The sequence below is a fragment of the Stigmatopora nigra genome, chromosome 12 (genome assembly GCF_051989575.1).
Source record: "Stigmatopora nigra isolate UIUO_SnigA chromosome 12, RoL_Snig_1.1, whole genome shotgun sequence".
Taxonomy (NCBI): Eukaryota; Metazoa; Chordata; class Actinopteri; order Syngnathiformes; family Syngnathidae; genus Stigmatopora; species Stigmatopora nigra.
The window spans coordinates 6,267,093-6,283,533 of record NC_135519.1 but is presented as its reverse complement, the minus strand read 5'-3'; the positions used below and the strand labels follow the sequence as shown (position 1 = coordinate 6,283,533).

The following is a 16,441-nucleotide window of genomic DNA, read 5'->3' as shown; positions in this document are numbered from 1 at the left end:
AAACAAGATTGCAAATACACGGCAAAAATCGATGAATTTGACGCACTTACCAAGTCTCGCGATACTACCAAATGACGTTGTTTTTTCCTCTCCCCTTCCTGCCTTCCCACAACCAGTGGCTGCGTGGTTTAGCAGGGTTAGCTAACTGATTATATTGTCAAAAATCACCCTCCTTTGAAGAAAACATACCATCGGGAAACTATTGCAATCATGTCGTACCACGACGATGAGGATGTGAGTAAAATCTATGTTCTCAGAATATTTGATCTTCGTAAAATGAACAATATAACAGCTAGACTGTATAGCCGGCTAACTTAGCTGTAGCTCTGGTACATAGAATCTGTATTGCTCAAAATAACACCAGTTGTTTGGTTGATTTGTCTATTCCTGCTTTTATTCAGCGTGTTTAATCCCCACTTCTTTCCCCTAAATGTGTCGCTTAATTTAAAACTAAAAATAGGCTCGATGACATATATTCATGTTTCTTCATTTTATATTTACAGTATGAAGGCTACTCAAACGAGTATGACCAACACACAGGTTTGTGCATTCATTTACTTGACATAAAGATGACTTATGTGTAGGTTACTGTAGTCCAAGAGCTAAAACCATTCATGATAAATGCTTCTTTCTTTTGCAGGTGACCCAAAAGCAGACATGGATTTCGAGAGGCCGTATGAAACTCAGACCTACCACGTCATCCCAGAGGTCATCAAGAATTTCCTGCAATACTTCCATAAAACCGTCTCAGACTTGATCGACCAAAAAGTCTACGAGCTGCAATCCAACCGCGTGTCCAGCGAGAGTATTGAACAAAAGATCTACGAGATCCAAGATGTCTACGAAAACAGGTAACGAACAGCGATCATCCGAATGTCTTCTCTTGTTTACTCTTGCTGAGGTTTTGGTCTTGCCTTCAAGTTGGAACAAGCTGACTGACCGATTCTTCAAGACGTCTCCTTGGCCTGAGGCGGAATCCATTTCTTCACTTGTTGGCAACGGTAAGACTTTTTTTTCCAGCAAAATCCCATTGGATATACTCCAAGCTTCAAGTTATATTCGCTCTGATGTTAACCTCCGATCACATTTTGCTTCCTAAAGATGGCGTCTTCCTTATTCTTTACAAGGAACTTTACTACAGACACATCTACGCAAAAGTCAGCGTAAGTCACCACCTTTTTCTACCGAAATATATCACCTACTAGCACGGGAAAGCTTTCAGAGTCATTGTTTGTAATTGCACCCCTTTTCCACTCTTTAGGGGGGACCCACTTTAAAACAGAGATTTGAGTCCTACTACAATTACTGCAACCTCTTCAACTACATTCTGAGTACGTTTCAAGATTTTTTTGTTTGCGGAGGGTTCTTATTCGAATTATTTGTTGTGGTTTTGTTTTTGTTCCAAACAGATGCTAATGGCCCCGCCCCCTTGGAGCTTCCAAACCAATGGCTGTGGGATATCATTGATGAATTTATCTACCAGGTATGTTCTGCTTTTTTAATAGCGCAATTCCCATAAACAGTGTCTAGTTCTGTTTTTGTTGCAGAACAAATGGAAAATAGGAATTCCTTTTATTTACCTTTTCAGTTCCAGTCATTCAGTCAGTACCGCTGCAAGACAGATAAAATGCCAAAGAATGAGATAGAGTTCCTGCGTGGCAACCCAAAGATCTGGAATGTCCACAGTGTTCTGAATGTGCTCCATTCCCTTGTGGATAAAAGTAACATCAACCGTCAGCTTGAAGTCTACACCAGCGGAGGTAAATCACATTCATGTTAAAATACACATTACTAATACACAAACTAAAAATGATTTGCCTTATTGCAGGTGACCCAGAGAGTGTGGCGGGCGAATATGGACGCTACTCGCTCTACAAGATGTTGGGTTACTTCAGCTTAGTTGGGCTCTTGAGGCTGCATTCTCTTCTTGGAGATTACTACCAGGCCATCAAAGTATTAGAGAATATCGAGCTCAACAAGAAGGTAATGCTTACCAAGTCATATGAAGCTGTTTTCTCTCCTGTTTTGGGGTCTCAGACTCTTCTTTTCCCCTCCAGAGCATGTACTCACGCGTGCCCGAGTGTCAGATCACCACCTATTACTACGTGGGCTTTGCTTATCTGATGATGAGGCGTTACCAGGATGCCATTCGAGTGTTCGCCAACATCCTGCTCTATATTCAAAGGACGAGAAACATGTTCCAGAGGTCAACATATAAATATGAGATGGTGAGTTGCAAGTTAAATTGACTTACTAGGCCATGGTTAAACAACAATCATCAAAAAGGCCAACAAAAAAAGGTGGCATCATGCTGTTATTTTAAGTCCACGTTTCCATGACCATTTTCTGTGGGAAAAATGCAAAAGATAACTCTGGTTTGCGCTCCCAGATCAACAAACAGAATGAGCAGATGCACGGTCTGCTGGCCATCGCGCTTACCATGTACCCGATGCGCATCGACGAGAGCATCCACACCCAGCTGAGGGACAAGTACGGAGACAAGATGCTACGCATGCAGAAAGGGTGAGTAGAGATGCTCACAGGCTTATCGTCTTAAGGACGATATCTGCCCGTCGGAGCAAATACGATTGGTAAATGCTCCATTTTTCCGCCTCAGAGACGACCAAGTCTTCGAGGAGTTGTTTACCTTCGCCCGACCCAAGTTCTTGTCTCCAGTGGTGCCCAACTATGACAATATCAGCCCTGAATACTACAAGGAGCCCTTCAAGCAGCAGCTCAAGGTCTTTGCAGAGGAAGTGGAGCAGCAGGCTCAGCTCTCCACCATCCGCAGGTGTCGTAACGGACTTTTTTTGAGCACTTTTGAGTGTTGTTGCTTACCGGTGCGGGAAGTAACCCCACTGATGTGGCGTGTCAATCCAGTTTCTTGAAGTTGTACACCAGGATGCCAGTAGCCAAGCTAGCAGGGTTCTTGGACATGGCCGAGGAAGACTTTAGGATTCAGCTCCTCGTGTTCAAACATAAGATGAAGAACTTGGTGTGGACCAGCGGCATCTCGGCTCTGGATGGAGAGTTTCAGTCGGCTTCTGAGGTGGACTTTTACATTGACAAGGTAATGGCTTATCAAGATGATCATCTGTTTGAGAGAATTAAAAATGCATTTGTAATAAACTTGCACTTGCCTTTTTTTTAAGGACATGATCCACATAGCAGACACCAAAGTGGCACGCCGATATGGAGACTTTTTCATCCGCCAGATTCACAAGTTCGAAGAGGTGAGTGGAGATCTTTCCTAATTGTGGCTCGTTTCCTGACTGTTTTCGGACTATAATTCACTCCCGTCTCGTCTCCACAGTTGAATCGGACACTAAAAAAGGCTCCGGGAAGCAGCAGCAGCAGCAGCAGCACAACAACGTCTGGAAGCGCCACGAGCCGATAAATCTGAAACTGAAGAGTCATCAACATTGACTTGTTTTCTGTCAAATTTCTTAAGATCTACTATTGGTGACTTTTCTAGATATTGACACAATAAAATCAATACATTGGTGGTCTTACTAGCTCACTTGTGTTTATTGCATATAACAACTAGATGGCAGTGTCTTCAAGGCTGCCTGCAATTACCCCATTTTTCACAATACTAATATTTTAGCACCGATACATAGAACAATAGCCCTTGTTGATAAAGTTAAACATTTTTTTCATCTTTCATTCCTAATAAGAAGTGACAAATTGTTGCATATTTCTTTTATTGTCACAGATCTCAGGGCTGGTGACAGTAACGACAAATAAATAAAAGCATACATAAAAAAATGTACAAATAAAAATAAGTTTGAAAACACACCACTCATGAGAAACAGCGTCATAGAAAGAAACAAAAAAATACCATTGCACAATTAACACTTACGCCCACAGACATCCAAATAAATGACCTACCTTTCGAGATAAGCAGGCATTTGTTTAAAAATATCAATACTTATTTGGAAATAAAAAAATAAAAGTAAACATGGCTCCTTTTGAGCATGAATCTTTAACTCCCCTCATGTGGCAGTGTAAAGTCTTATTGGGCAACTTGCCATCTTCATATCAAGAAAATACAACAGGTAATACATTTTTTTTGTTAAAGTTTGTGAACTGGAATTTATCAGTTTTAGCTTCAAAATTAACCATCTTGAATAATCCTTAGTTGTTGTTTTTTTTAATCCATCCAATGTAAAACGTGGAAAGGTGGACCTGCTTGGCATGGTATTTTGTGATCCAACACATTTTTCAAGCTTCAAGAAGTATTTTGAGGCATCCTGGTCACACTGCATCGTTACGTTCACATTTTTTACTAAAAGATTTGTATAATCCACCTTTACTCCACAGACACTGGTTTTACGCTTGCAGATGAAAATCAAAACTATGAAAAGGAGTTGGAATATTCTCCCATTGAAGGCCATTCGCTGGTCTGAATGTGTAGGGCTGTGTGTGTGTGTGTTAGTGTGCGTTTGTGTGAGCAGATGCGGTGAGGATGTAGCACCCTCTGCATCAAAAGTCTCTCCAAAAGAAATCTGGTCCTTTTTGTTCTTTGGGTGGAACTTGATGACATTGAAATGTTTAGTTCAAGCTGTCCTCTGCTGATCATTTCCCCTTCTGATTTTGAAAAGAGGGGTGGGGCTTTGTTTTAAAGCAGGTTTACCATCAGTAAACCAATCCTGTTAGAGTGTTTTAGTCCACATAGCACACTCACAAACTGCTTCTCGGACCATCCCAGTACATTCCAAACGAGGTCAGCCTGGTGGTGTGGAGACACAAGCGCACACACACACTTGAGTCATGATTGCCTTTAGACCAGCGAGGCCTCGGCTAGTCATAACTCGGTGATTTCCAAAGGGCTTTCCGTTAACTCGCCATCCTTGTGACGGTGCATCGGCGTCGACTTGGCCGACTCGGTTCGGGCGTTGCGTTCGGAGTAGAGCCCTCCGTCGGCGTTAAGAGCCTCCAGGGAGCGAGCCAGAGCCCGCTGGTCGTCCTCTGGCAGGCTGTTGAGGTCAGAGGCCAGCAGGGTACCCGTGCTACCGTGAACCACATGCACACCCTCTGGTCCCTTCAGTTCCATGGGAAGCTTGTGTTTTAAGCGCAGGGTGCCGCGACCTCCGCCCACGCTCACGCGCTCGTCGTCGTCGTCATCCAAATCACTTTGGATGAGCTAAATGGTGGAAAGAGAAGGGAAAGGGGAATATTAAATGAGGCTACTAAATACAAACAAATCCATATGGGCTGAAGAGAAGATGAAGAGTGGAAAAATATGCAAGAGAAACATTTCTTGTCAAAATTGACAAGAAAGGAGAAGCAGATTGAGAACAGAATGTTGCAGAGGTATCAAAACAATCACTCAGATTACATATGTTCTGCATGAGGAATGGAAAGACATAGTTACTGACACTATGATGTGTTTTTCCTTGTCATGCTAAGACTGTCACGGCTGTAAAAAAAACCCCAGAACATTTGAAGACAAGATAATGCATAATATGGTTAATGCTATGGCTAAGACTGTCTCGGCTGTAAAAAAACCCCCAGAACATTTGAAGACAAGATAATGCATAATATGGTTAATGCTATGACTTCAATATAGTAAAAAGTGGAGGACTAAGAAAGCATAGTTGGACCTAAGCAGCCAAACTCAAAGCGTCGCCATATTTGTTAAAGTAGGCATGGACTTTGCCCTTATCCCCATAAATCTTGCATTATTTTCTACTGAACTTGAAAATTAAAGTTAAATAGGCTAATCTGTTACCAAAATATTACATTTTTTTATCCTGGTGATCTTTGACCTCATGATCCTAAATGTAATCACTTCTCCCGTTTCCTATTACAAACATATACGTTGAATATAACCCCTTTATGCATTATTGAGTATTCTTGAGCTCAAACATGAAGCCAAACATACAAAGAGACGACTACTTTTACATCTACTCTGTCTATTGATCAACTTACCTGTTGAAATGTAAATTACTGCTGTGGTGGATTTCCCTTGTAAGCACTACACACATTTAAACTATGACCATATCAACAAAGTCATGTCAGGTCTACATGCCCAGTGTAGATAGAAGTAGCCAAGTCAAGCAAAGTTGTAGACAAAAAAAAGGCAGATTAGAGGGAAAGTCAAAAGAGGGAGCGTTTTTTTTGTTTTTGTTTTTTTTTGTGTGTGCTGCAGAGGCAGCACACCACAGCCAACCAAGCCCACCTCAGTGACTGACGAGTTTTCTGCCTGGTTGGCAGAGTCATTGACGAGTCTGGCTGCAAATAGTTTTTTCAGTCTCAGGTAGTCGTCCAGGACCACTTTAAGCAGGGAACCCTGATGGGATTGTAGTTAGGATCAAACTCTTAAAGAACACGCATTGTCAGAGATGTTGAAGATGACTAATCCAGACCAGGATCGATTAGTTGCTGTGCCTTTTTGTGCTTAAGATTCGATCTTATTTCCGAGGATTTAGGTGCTTTTAATTTCTTTCCTCGAGTACCAACCAGACAAGAGATTTGAGATCGAGTGGATACCACATGTCATGTCTCACCTTAATAGGGCCTTCCCTCATGATCTGGCCCAGTTTAGCAATATTGTCATACTCCTGAATCGCCGCTCTCAAATAACGATCATCATCTGGCTTGGCCTGAGGCTCCCGACCAAATGTTCCCTGTGAAAAAAAAACCATTACCTTTGTGATAAAATAATAGAGTCTCAGTGTCACTAAAAATGATTGACATTCAATCACAGTGCTATGAATTGAACCAAGTCCATCACTAGTTGGACGTCAAATGAAATACGTTATGATCATAACATGAAGTACTAACATGAGTACGCGCTGGGCTATTCCACAGGTCTGAGATTTCACTTAGGTTTTCCGGCAGGTCGTCTTCGTGGTCTGCTTGGGCCGCCAATTCCAGGTTATGACAGAATGGATCAAGCCATACTGGATTAGCACTGCAGAGACCAAAAAATATAGAAATACTTGGTTTGTGACCTTACTTCTAAACGTCCTTGTAATGGCTGTTTGGATACACACATTTGGTATAGCTTTTAAAAAAACATTGTGTTCTAAACTCACCCCTCAAAGGAGTACTTGTTGGTGTTGGGCATGTCCAGTATATCCATTAAACCCTGATTCCCTGCATGGTGGAGGGGGAAGGACTCTTCAAAATGTGCGGCTTAATAACAAGGTGGCTTTATGCAGTTAAAGAGACAAACCTGTTGATCCTGCAACGATGGCTTTGAGCTTCCTCTGATGCCTGCAAAGTTTAGAAAATCATCACTAGTCTGACATTCGATAGGGTCATGGTTTTAAGACAGACTTTCTATATATGAGTGGCAGGCTAAAACACTTACACTCTGCGATAATGCCAGTTCATTGACACAAACAATATTCCTGCCAGGCACAGCAGCACTGCCAGAATAATGATGACCAGCTGTGATAGACAGACAAAAATCGATATTTAAATAGTCATTTAAAGCACAAAGTAAGATTTTATTTTAACATGCAACTCACTCATGCCAAAGACAGTGCGAGACGTCAATGGCACTAAAAGATGGCCATTTGCAGCCACTTGTGTATATGTTTAAAAACAATTATAAAAGTTATAAATTGTTCCTCGAGGTTGACCCATTACTCATTCCTGTTTTTAATCAATTTGATTCATTTAGTTTTTATCAACCGTGTATTAATTTGTTAAATGTATTTATCAATACCATATTCAATTTTGATTAATAATAAAAATGCAAATAAATATAATTGCTACTACAATTTTTTATTTTTTAATATTTCAACTATCAATTGCTCCAAAACTGGGTCAATCTTAAATTGCATCACTTTTTGAATAGCTGTCCACTGTCTTTGAAATAGTTAAAACCGCACATAAACACAGCAAAAGCGGTGACCTGCAGCGTAGTGATGTCATCGGGCAACTTGTCACCGGCGGCAGGCTGAACATCCACCACGTTGTATTTCCTAAACAAATTTCTCAGCTGTTCCTTGTTTTCATCGATGAGCTGGATAACTCTGCAGTTGAGAAGGCAAAATAAGTCATGCTGGTCACTAGCAGCAGAAAAAAATAGAGTAGACTATTTTAAAGGAATTGAATGGTGTAGAATAATGCATGAGAGATAAAAAAATGCTTTTGTGTTAGGATTAGTTCACTTGAGATGCATCAAAAGCTTTGATTTTCAAAGAAAAAAATGCAATAAGGAGTTTGGAATTCTTAAGCCACCTTTCAACATCTTGGATGGTGTTGCTTTGATTGTTGACGACGTGGATCAACATGTCTGTCTGGGCATAATTGACCCTACCCTTCTTGTCCACATGAAACTAGGCCAAAACAAATAGAAATATAAAATCTTTCCATCCAAATGCATACTCGTTGATGCTATAATTGTTTAAAATATAAACAAGAGCTCACCTGGATGTCATCCAGGTTGACAATAGCTCCAGTGATGTTGGAAAGCAAGTTAATGAACTCATCTTGATTTTCCCGGACCAAATCGGGGATCTCATTGAAGACGATCTTGACCCTCTGGTCGTCCCGCAGGATATAAATATTGACATTTGTGGTGGTGCTGTGTCCTGCCAAGTCACATGCCAAAATCTCCAACTGAAAATATCCGGGGTTGTACGCCGTGAACAGGTCATAGGTGCGAATAATTCCATCTGTCAAACCTGTATATATAAAAGCATCAAGTACTCAGTTACACACTCAATTATTATTATTTCTTTTACAGTGGTATGAAAATCTGGTGGCCATCTTAGATAGGGCAACCAGTAGTTGGAAACCAGATCTCCATAAATATGCCATGTTATTTCTTAGTACTCTTGAGTACCCATGAGTCAATTTTGGTGCCCTATCAGTACTGATACTAGTATTGGTACATCGCTACTTCTATTGAGTGCATTTGTGTGCCTTAGTTAATTAAGCAAGCGACTCACCAATAATAAAAATGCTCCCAACATCCTCACTTCCGTTGCTTTGAGACGGGAAGTAACGAATGGTAACAATGTGATACTGCACCAGGCTGTTGTTACCAATGTCATTATCTATTGCCACTACTTTAATGAGTTCAGAACCCACTTTAGCATTAGCAGCCACTCCTGCAAGAAATAAAGAACCAAATCATGTTTTTGCACCTCCACAAAATACATACCAGTTACACACAAGGAATATATATCTAAAAAAAATACCTGCAGTGTACTCTGCTTTGGAAAATCTTGGCTTCTGGTCATTGATGTCTTCCAGTTCAATGCGAACCTCCAGGAGACTGGGGTCTCTAGCGGGGTCCAGGGCTTTTGCTCGGGAAGCCCTTTGACCCCTGGAAGGACTCCAGCTCTTGTTACTAGAAGCTTTGATGATGATGGAATAGTTTGGATTCTCCTCACGATCCAGTTCCCTGTACAACTTTAGCTCTCCGTCTAGACCCAAGCCAAAGTTTCCATCACTGTTTCCCCCTTTAGAGATATGGAAAGATGTGCAGTGTAATTTGTGAGTCATTAAGAAACAAATCAAAAAGAGAGAGAAAGAGCGGAGGGAAGGATTACCTGCTATAAAGTAGTAAACAATGGCATTGGAGCCTTCATCGGCGTCCACGGCTCTGGTCACGTTCCCCACAACAGTACCGGGAGGAGAGTGTTCTGGCACTGACAGTTTTTGGTAAGGCAAGCTACCACGCTGAGGTGCACAACACCAAAAGAATGTTCAAAAGTTTATAGAAATCTACATGGAGATGATGGCCATTGCTTATAAGAAAAGGTATATTTTCATACTCACTGGTGGTTTGAGGAAAACTGGTTCATTGTCATCAATATCTAATAGCGCCACCTGCAGAGGTTGTGTGGTTTCATAAGGCACTGGCTGACCCATGTCACGGGCCACAATGATAAGCTGTAAAGAAGCATATGTAAGTGTTATTCTTAAGATGGAAGACATTTTACGTCCAAATTTAAGATTATAAATACATACAAGGAGAAAAAATTACATATTTTTAAAATACTAAAAGTCCAAAATGTCTTATACATTTGTCCCACCTCCAATGACCGCATTAAATCCAAAATAAAATGGTTTAAATGAAATAACTCTTATATTTGTTTTAATAAACAGAATATTTCAAATATCTTGTGTCCCCAAAATACACACAACTCTGTATACTACCATTAACTTTTTATCATGTTAGAACAAGCTAAGGAAGAAATAAAGTTAATTCATCCTCTCCGTCAACAGTAACAACTGTGACCAAGTATGCCAAGTCAAATAGTGGAACGACCCACATATACACATTTAAGTACAAGTGCTCTATTTTTGTCTAAAACCTGATGTTTACTCACACTGTGGAGGGACTGTTTCTCTCTGTCAAGTTTGACTGTAGTTGTAATGACTCCAGAAGTGGCGTCGATATGGAAGTTTTCCCAGTCTCTATTTCCTGCTCCTGTCTGCAAGAAGCCATAACGCACTTCTCCATTCACGCCCTCATCGGCATCGGTAGCGTACACTTCATACACTGGAAGGCCTGGAGGTTGCTCCTAAATAAATACAAATAAAAACAAAATAACACGCATTCAAAAACATCCCAGAAGAATAAACATTAGTGTTTCAGTGATTATATTGTAATGTAGTAACTTCCAAGTTAATACTACAAGGTATTCTCTGTGTAAGTATGATTAAACAACTACACATTTACATCCACAAAATATATTTGGAGCATTTGTAATAATATGCATTAATATTGAATACTCATGGAGATGTTATTGTTAATTTGTGCAAGCAAAATCATGTCTGTGATTTCCTGCAATTTTAAAATGATTATTAGTCACATGATTCATTGTGGAAGAAGATGTTATCTATTATGCATAAGCAATGTATTCAGAAGTCTTAAAGATGTTTGAGGGTCCTCCTTATGTACGCACATTTGAATTCTCCTCACAGCAATAAAGAAAATGAAGTACTAAATCTATGTATTTGTTGTGATAAGACTTACATTGTGAAAATACCCCATGTATTAAAGTATATCAAGAAATATTCTCCAACAAAGGAGAATTACAATGTCATGCACAGTTTAGCATAGTGTTACCTCTGAGATATGGATGATGGTTCCATTGGCCGGTCTAACAAATATAGGCCGGTTATCATTGACATCTATGACCGTGATGACAAGGTCCGCCGTAGCCCACAGGGGGGGACGCCCCTGGTCTGTGGCCACCACAGTGAGGTTGAAGCGTTCAGATGATTGAAGCAGACGACGAGAACGCACAAGTCCAGTGTTTGGATCTAGGGAGAAGGCATCTGAAAGGAGAAAGCCACACCGAGAATGACTTTCTTGAAATTTAATTTAAATGTTTTTCCATACTATTGACACCCCAAAATATTGGCACTTTCAGATCCTAGCAAGGGATTGTGGTTATTCTCACCCGCATGGGACCCCAGCAGGCTGTAGAGTACCGCACCATTTTCACCTTCATCCAGATCCGAAGCTTTCACAGTTATCACAGATGTTCCGCTGGGCTCATTTTCAAACACGCTCGTGGTGAAAACTCGCTCCGAGAAACGTGGCCGATAATCGTTGACATCGAGAATTGTCACAAGGACCTAAAGATCAACAATGAGACGATCAATATATGTCTTCCTAGAGAGAAATGGGCTTACAAACATCATATAAACTTATTCCTCAATGCATTTAGTTTGATTTTTCCACTGTTTGCGGTGCAATATTTACCTGGACAGAGTTCTCCCGCCTGTTGTTTGAACTGCCACCAGGGTTATCCCGGGCAACGGCAGTTAGGGTGTAGTGGTCTTTTGTCTCTCTATCCAAGGGAGAAAGGATGTATATCTCCCCCTGAAGCATAAGCGGAAGACTGACTGTGAAACAATGCATTTATAAATTTTGTACTTTTTCAAGAGAACTTACAGTAGTCTGTCGGATGCCAAATTTGCCTTCCCCGTCTACTAAGCTGTACTCAACAACAGCAAAGAGACCAGAATCGGCATCTGTTGCCCTAACTCGAACAATGACAGTGCCAAGGTCCACGTTTTCAAAAACGGGCTCCTACAGAAAAAGGAATATACTAATAATCATCCAAATTAAATACATTGTCATGCAACTTTCATTTTTATTCATCAGTGAAGAGATTAGTCTTCAGTACTTGATATGATGGTTGCTGGAAGACTGGGTTGTTGTCATTGACATCCACAATGCGGAGGTAAACGGGCAACTCCGCAATCCGAGGAGGACTTCCATGGTCCCTTGCCCGAATAGTGAAATTAAGCCATTGCACTTGTTCAAAATCCACTGTTTGGTTGGCTACAATTTTTCCTAAGTATGCGAGAAATTGGCAGTTACTGTCGATTTGGGCCGGTACCTGCTATTAAGCCCCTTCGGGTGTGGTGGTTGGAATACCAGTGGATGGATCCTCCAGTCTGACGTAGCCTCCCCGTGGTAAATGGAGCAGTTGATAGATCACCTGGCCATTGGGGCCTTTATCCGGGTCCACAGCTGACACGGAGAGCAGTGTTGTGCCCGGCTGGGCTCCTTCCAATATCTTCTCTGTGAAATTGGTTACTCCGAATGGACGGAAACGAGGAGCGTTGTCATTCACATCCAAAACGTTGATGGTAAGTCTTGCTAAGGGGATGTAAATGAAAAAATGTCATTATTTTAAGGCAATTCTAATGGGCTACTTACTATTTTTGGGAATAAATAGAAGCTGGCCTCACCATTTGGGACACTGCCAGACTTATCAATAACTTCACTGGCATTATCATGGACAGACACGATGATCTCAAAAGTAGCTACCTGTTCTCGGTTGAGCGGGTTGCGAACAAACACCGCACCTAAAATTGAAGCAAAAGTGATTAATTTGTTACAAAAATTGCCTTCATTATTACGTAACAGCAAAATCAACCACAATGATTCCTAACCAGTGTGTAAATCGATCCCAAAGGACTCCTGCAGCCCATCCACAGGGTTGTTCCCATCATCCTTTGCTTCCACGGAGATAATATAATACTCCAGTCTGGGATGGAGGTCAGGATCCTCAGCCGTCAACGTGGCAATCACCACCCCGGGCGGCGTGGACTCGTTGACATTGATCATGGTTAGAGGCTCTATAAAACGCGGTCTCGAGTCATTGACGTCATCCAGGATGACCGTTAGAGTGGCCGTGCCGGACAGGGGTGGCGTGCCACGATCGGTAGCCATGACAACCAAGCGGTAGGACCCACGCTCTTCCCTGTCCAGGGTGGTGTTGCCAACTAAAACGGCACCGGAGAGAGCGTCCACCACGAAGCGGTCCTGAGCACCGCTTACCAATCTGTACATGAGCCAGCCGTTTGAGCCAGAGTCGGCATCAATGGCGGACAGCTGCGTTACCACCACACCTAGACAAGACACACAAAGCCAAAACTTCAAATAATTCCCTCCATTTCCAGTTATTGCCACGGTATCCAGAATCTACGCACCAGTGGGGCTATTCTCAGGGAGTCGTACACTGAAACTGGCAGGGTTAAAAACAGGAGGGTTGTCATTCTGATCCAGGATTGTCACAGTGAGCGGAACACTGCCGTTTAATCCTCCAACGTCCTCCGCAACCAGGACCAACTCGATTCGAGGCTCCTGAAATGCCTCGCGGTCCAACTTGGCACCTGGTAGCACACTGATAACTCCTACGAGAAGAAAGGAAAACAGACATTTTCTAACAGTCTTTGCTACTCTGTTCCCCCATATTGTACTTACCCGTTTTAGCATCCACTGTGAAAAGGTCCACCCTCGCTCCCAGCAGGCGATACCTCACGACTGCATTGGCCCCAATATCTTTATCCACAGCCAGAATGGGTCCGTTCAACACCGTTACATTACTGCCTAAGGGGTGGACAGAAGGCAAAATGTTAACACTATCCAAGGAGTTATCGATATCAAATTTTCTATTTCACAAAATGCTAAAACAGAGATTCTGTGACCTGGCCAGCCAGTGAATGAGGTTACCTTTTGAATACTACATGGCTATCCTTTAAAATTCAATATTAAATGAGGTAAAGTGGATTATTTATCAGTCAAAAATAGTCGTGTAGTTCTTTAAGTGAAAGAAAAGTTCAGTTTCTCTTTCACAACCTTACACCTTGGACTAAAATATAGCATGAACACAGGAAATGGTGCAGACATGTTAACACTTTTTTTTCGTTCTTTAGCCAAAAGCTCACATAGACGGTAAAACACACCTACCTGCCACAGAGTTTTCTGTAATTTCAGCCCTGTAACTGTTTCTGGTAAATTCAGGTCTGTTGTCATTCTCATCCAATATTGTGATCACCAAGAAGTCTGAATCCTGTGTAAGAGAAGAAAAACGAGTGAAGAAATTGAGGGATATTACAAAAAAAATCAGGGAAGCGAATGATTATCTTTCACAGCTCTGAGACCAAATTACACTATTATGAAATGGATTACCCTGCGAGCAATGCGGGGGTTCTCTGGGTTGTCTTTGACAGTGATGGTGAGTCTGTATTCAGCCACTCGCTCTCTGTCAAGCGGTCTATTCACCTGCACCACACCTGACTAGGAGATACATATAAAAGAATCACTGCCATTAAGCAATTACATTTTTAAAATCTAAAATCACTGTATTTTTTCCAAGTAAAAAATTCACTTGGGGAAATGTGAAATATCTTTTTTATTTTTTTGGAAAATTCAAAAAATGTCTGCATCTTGCTTCACCCACTGTATCATTGATGTAGAAGGCTCCATAAAGATTGCCAGCAGTGATGTTATAGGACAGTAACGCATTGCGCCCGCTATCCGCATCTCTAGCTCTGACTCGTGCCACGGATGTATGTATAGAGGCGCCTTCGCCCACACTGGCATTATGAGGCAGGTTTAGGAGGACGGGGTCGTTGTCGTTGATGTCTCGAACATGCACACCTACGACAACCTGTGGAAAAACAACATAACCCATTAATACAAGAAGTACAGTGGAAACTAGTGATGTCCAGATCAAATACTCAATATCGTAGTATTTGTGGAGTATCGGAAAATATTGGATTTGGTCACCAGCTTAGATTTTTGACATTCTTAACATATAAACGAATTTAAGTTAACATATTTTTTGGTGAAGAAAAAGAATCTGTTCTATTGAGGCAAAAGACACATTGCAATGGGAAATTGGGAACGTGTCAGAATGCATGCGTCGTGTGAACCCACCGAGCTGTTGCGCGACGGCGTACCGAGGTCTCGAGCTGTGACGGTAATGTTGTAAAAAGCAGTTGTCTCCCTATCCAATTCCACATCTTTCCTCACTCGAAGTTCCCCTTCCACGGGAGAAACCATGAACTCGTCTTAGAACACAAGACAGATGGTTGCTCAGTAATCTTGCTAAATAATTGATAACATAGCAGTTCATAAAGAGAGCATATCAACACTAACTTTGATGATCTCCACCAGTGATGCTGTATTCCACTTTTCCATTCAGCCCTGAATCGTCATCAGTCGCTCGGAGTGTCCAGACCCTAGGACCGGGCTGACCCTCGGTCACCTCAAAGGGCCCTTCATAGGCTCTGGGGAAAGTGGGTGTCACGTCATTAATGTCTAGGACGTTTACCAGGACCTACGGTAGAAAAGGAACATTTCAAATCATCAAATTGTGGTGGTTGTGTGCAACCCATAAAGCATCATGATATATTTTTAAGGCAATATTACTTTAAACAGACATCTTGCAAAGAAGTTTTAAAGACTTTAAATTCTATTTGCGTTTAAAAAGAGATGAAAATGTCAAAAATTACCGTTGTACTCGACGTCAAACGATGAGCGGGATTCGGACTCTGATCTGTTGCCGTGACCACTAGTGCATAATGTCCATTGCTGATCTCAAAGTCAAGCTCCTTCACAGCTGTGATCCTGCCCTGAAAACACAGAGTGGGTACATGGGTAAACATTTTATTCCCACAAAATGACAATCTCAGGAATTATCAATGTTTGCGCTCACCGTTTTGCTATTTATGTGAAAAGTCTGTGCGAGGTTTCCATGAATAATGGCGTATCGCAATGTGCCATTCAGATCCTCATCTGGGTCAATGGCCGTAACCGTAGCGATGGTGGCGCCCACCGTGTCAGGCCCCTCGCTCAACACGGTGACATATTCCTCCTCTGGAAATTCAGGAGCGTTATCATTTTCATCCACAATGTGAACATTAATGGTGGTGGACGTCTGCAGGAGAAAAAAACATCACTATTACAAAAGCATTTGTTAACCAAATGAGTCATTATTAACATTTATTGTATTTTTAATATAATGTTTACAAGAAAATGTTACTATAGAATATATTAATGACATTAAAATGAATACAAAGTGAAATGCACGCTAGTATCTATCTGGGATATGCTTGAGCACCCCTGCGAACTTTGTGATAAGAGAAGTGGAAAATGGATGAGTGAATATAATAATTCAAAAATATTCTTCCTATAGAATACATATCACGGAAGTGC

The 16,441-nt window shown here is 41.5% G+C and overlaps 2 protein-coding genes across 3 annotated transcripts in view; one reads left to right on the top strand and one right to left on the bottom strand.

Annotated features, from left to right (window-relative positions):
• The first annotated feature begins 68 nt into the window (after window positions 1–68).
• Window positions 69–3,515, top strand: eif3s6ip (eukaryotic translation initiation factor 3, subunit 6 interacting protein). The gene is made up of 15 exons (XM_077730341.1): window positions 69–234; window positions 504–540; window positions 641–851; window positions 922–1,001; window positions 1,102–1,163; window positions 1,262–1,331; window positions 1,410–1,483; window positions 1,589–1,760; window positions 1,829–1,983; window positions 2,058–2,228; window positions 2,390–2,523; window positions 2,618–2,791; window positions 2,881–3,070; window positions 3,153–3,233; window positions 3,314–3,515. Exons 1-15 carry the CDS (start codon window positions 211–213, stop codon window positions 3,395–3,397), a joined length of 1,719 nt encoding a protein of 572 aa, XP_077586467.1. The 5' UTR covers window positions 69–210; the 3' UTR covers window positions 3,398–3,515.
• A 70-nt stretch (window positions 3,516–3,585) lies between these two features.
• The window catches only part of cdh23 (cadherin-related 23), an 88,324-nt gene continuing 75,468 nt past the window's right edge, over window positions 3,586–16,441 (bottom strand). The window contains exons 37-68 of one of the 2 annotated variants that reach the window (XM_077729655.1): window positions 15,942–16,163; window positions 15,739–15,858; window positions 15,383–15,563; window positions 15,161–15,294; window positions 14,682–14,891; window positions 14,411–14,518; window positions 14,189–14,291; window positions 13,703–13,828; window positions 13,429–13,632; window positions 12,889–13,347; window positions 12,685–12,801; window positions 12,368–12,592; window positions 12,114–12,283; window positions 11,879–12,016; window positions 11,687–11,806; window positions 11,382–11,559; window positions 11,045–11,256; window positions 10,302–10,496; window positions 9,748–9,861; window positions 9,519–9,648; window positions 9,165–9,428; window positions 8,913–9,074; window positions 8,389–8,645; window positions 8,200–8,297; window positions 7,871–7,991; window positions 7,322–7,401; window positions 7,184–7,224; window positions 7,044–7,104; window positions 6,790–6,919; window positions 6,513–6,632; window positions 6,185–6,295; window positions 3,586–5,146 (exon numbers count right to left, since the gene is read on the bottom strand). In XM_077729655.1, the coding sequence (XP_077585781.1) occupies window positions 4,808–5,146; window positions 6,185–6,295; window positions 6,513–6,632; window positions 6,790–6,919; window positions 7,044–7,104; window positions 7,184–7,224; window positions 7,322–7,401; window positions 7,871–7,991; window positions 8,200–8,297; window positions 8,389–8,645; window positions 8,913–9,074; window positions 9,165–9,428; window positions 9,519–9,648; window positions 9,748–9,861; window positions 10,302–10,496; window positions 11,045–11,256; window positions 11,382–11,559; window positions 11,687–11,806; window positions 11,879–12,016; window positions 12,114–12,283; window positions 12,368–12,592; window positions 12,685–12,801; window positions 12,889–13,347; window positions 13,429–13,632; window positions 13,703–13,828; window positions 14,189–14,291; window positions 14,411–14,518; window positions 14,682–14,891; window positions 15,161–15,294; window positions 15,383–15,563; window positions 15,739–15,858; window positions 15,942–16,163 (5,250 nt within the window). In that variant the 3' untranslated portion in view covers window positions 3,586–4,807. Of the gene's footprint in view, window positions 5,147–6,184; window positions 6,296–6,512; window positions 6,633–6,789; window positions 6,920–7,043; window positions 7,105–7,183; window positions 7,225–7,321; window positions 7,402–7,870; window positions 7,992–8,199; window positions 8,298–8,388; window positions 8,646–8,912; window positions 9,075–9,164; window positions 9,429–9,518; window positions 9,649–9,747; window positions 9,862–10,301; window positions 10,497–11,044; window positions 11,257–11,381; window positions 11,560–11,686; window positions 11,807–11,878; window positions 12,017–12,113; window positions 12,284–12,367; window positions 12,593–12,684; window positions 12,802–12,888; window positions 13,348–13,428; window positions 13,633–13,702; window positions 13,829–14,188; window positions 14,292–14,410; window positions 14,519–14,681; window positions 14,892–15,160; window positions 15,295–15,382; window positions 15,564–15,738; window positions 15,859–15,941; window positions 16,164–16,441 lie in introns of those variants that run through there. The other variant, XM_077729654.1, reaches the window with a different exon arrangement.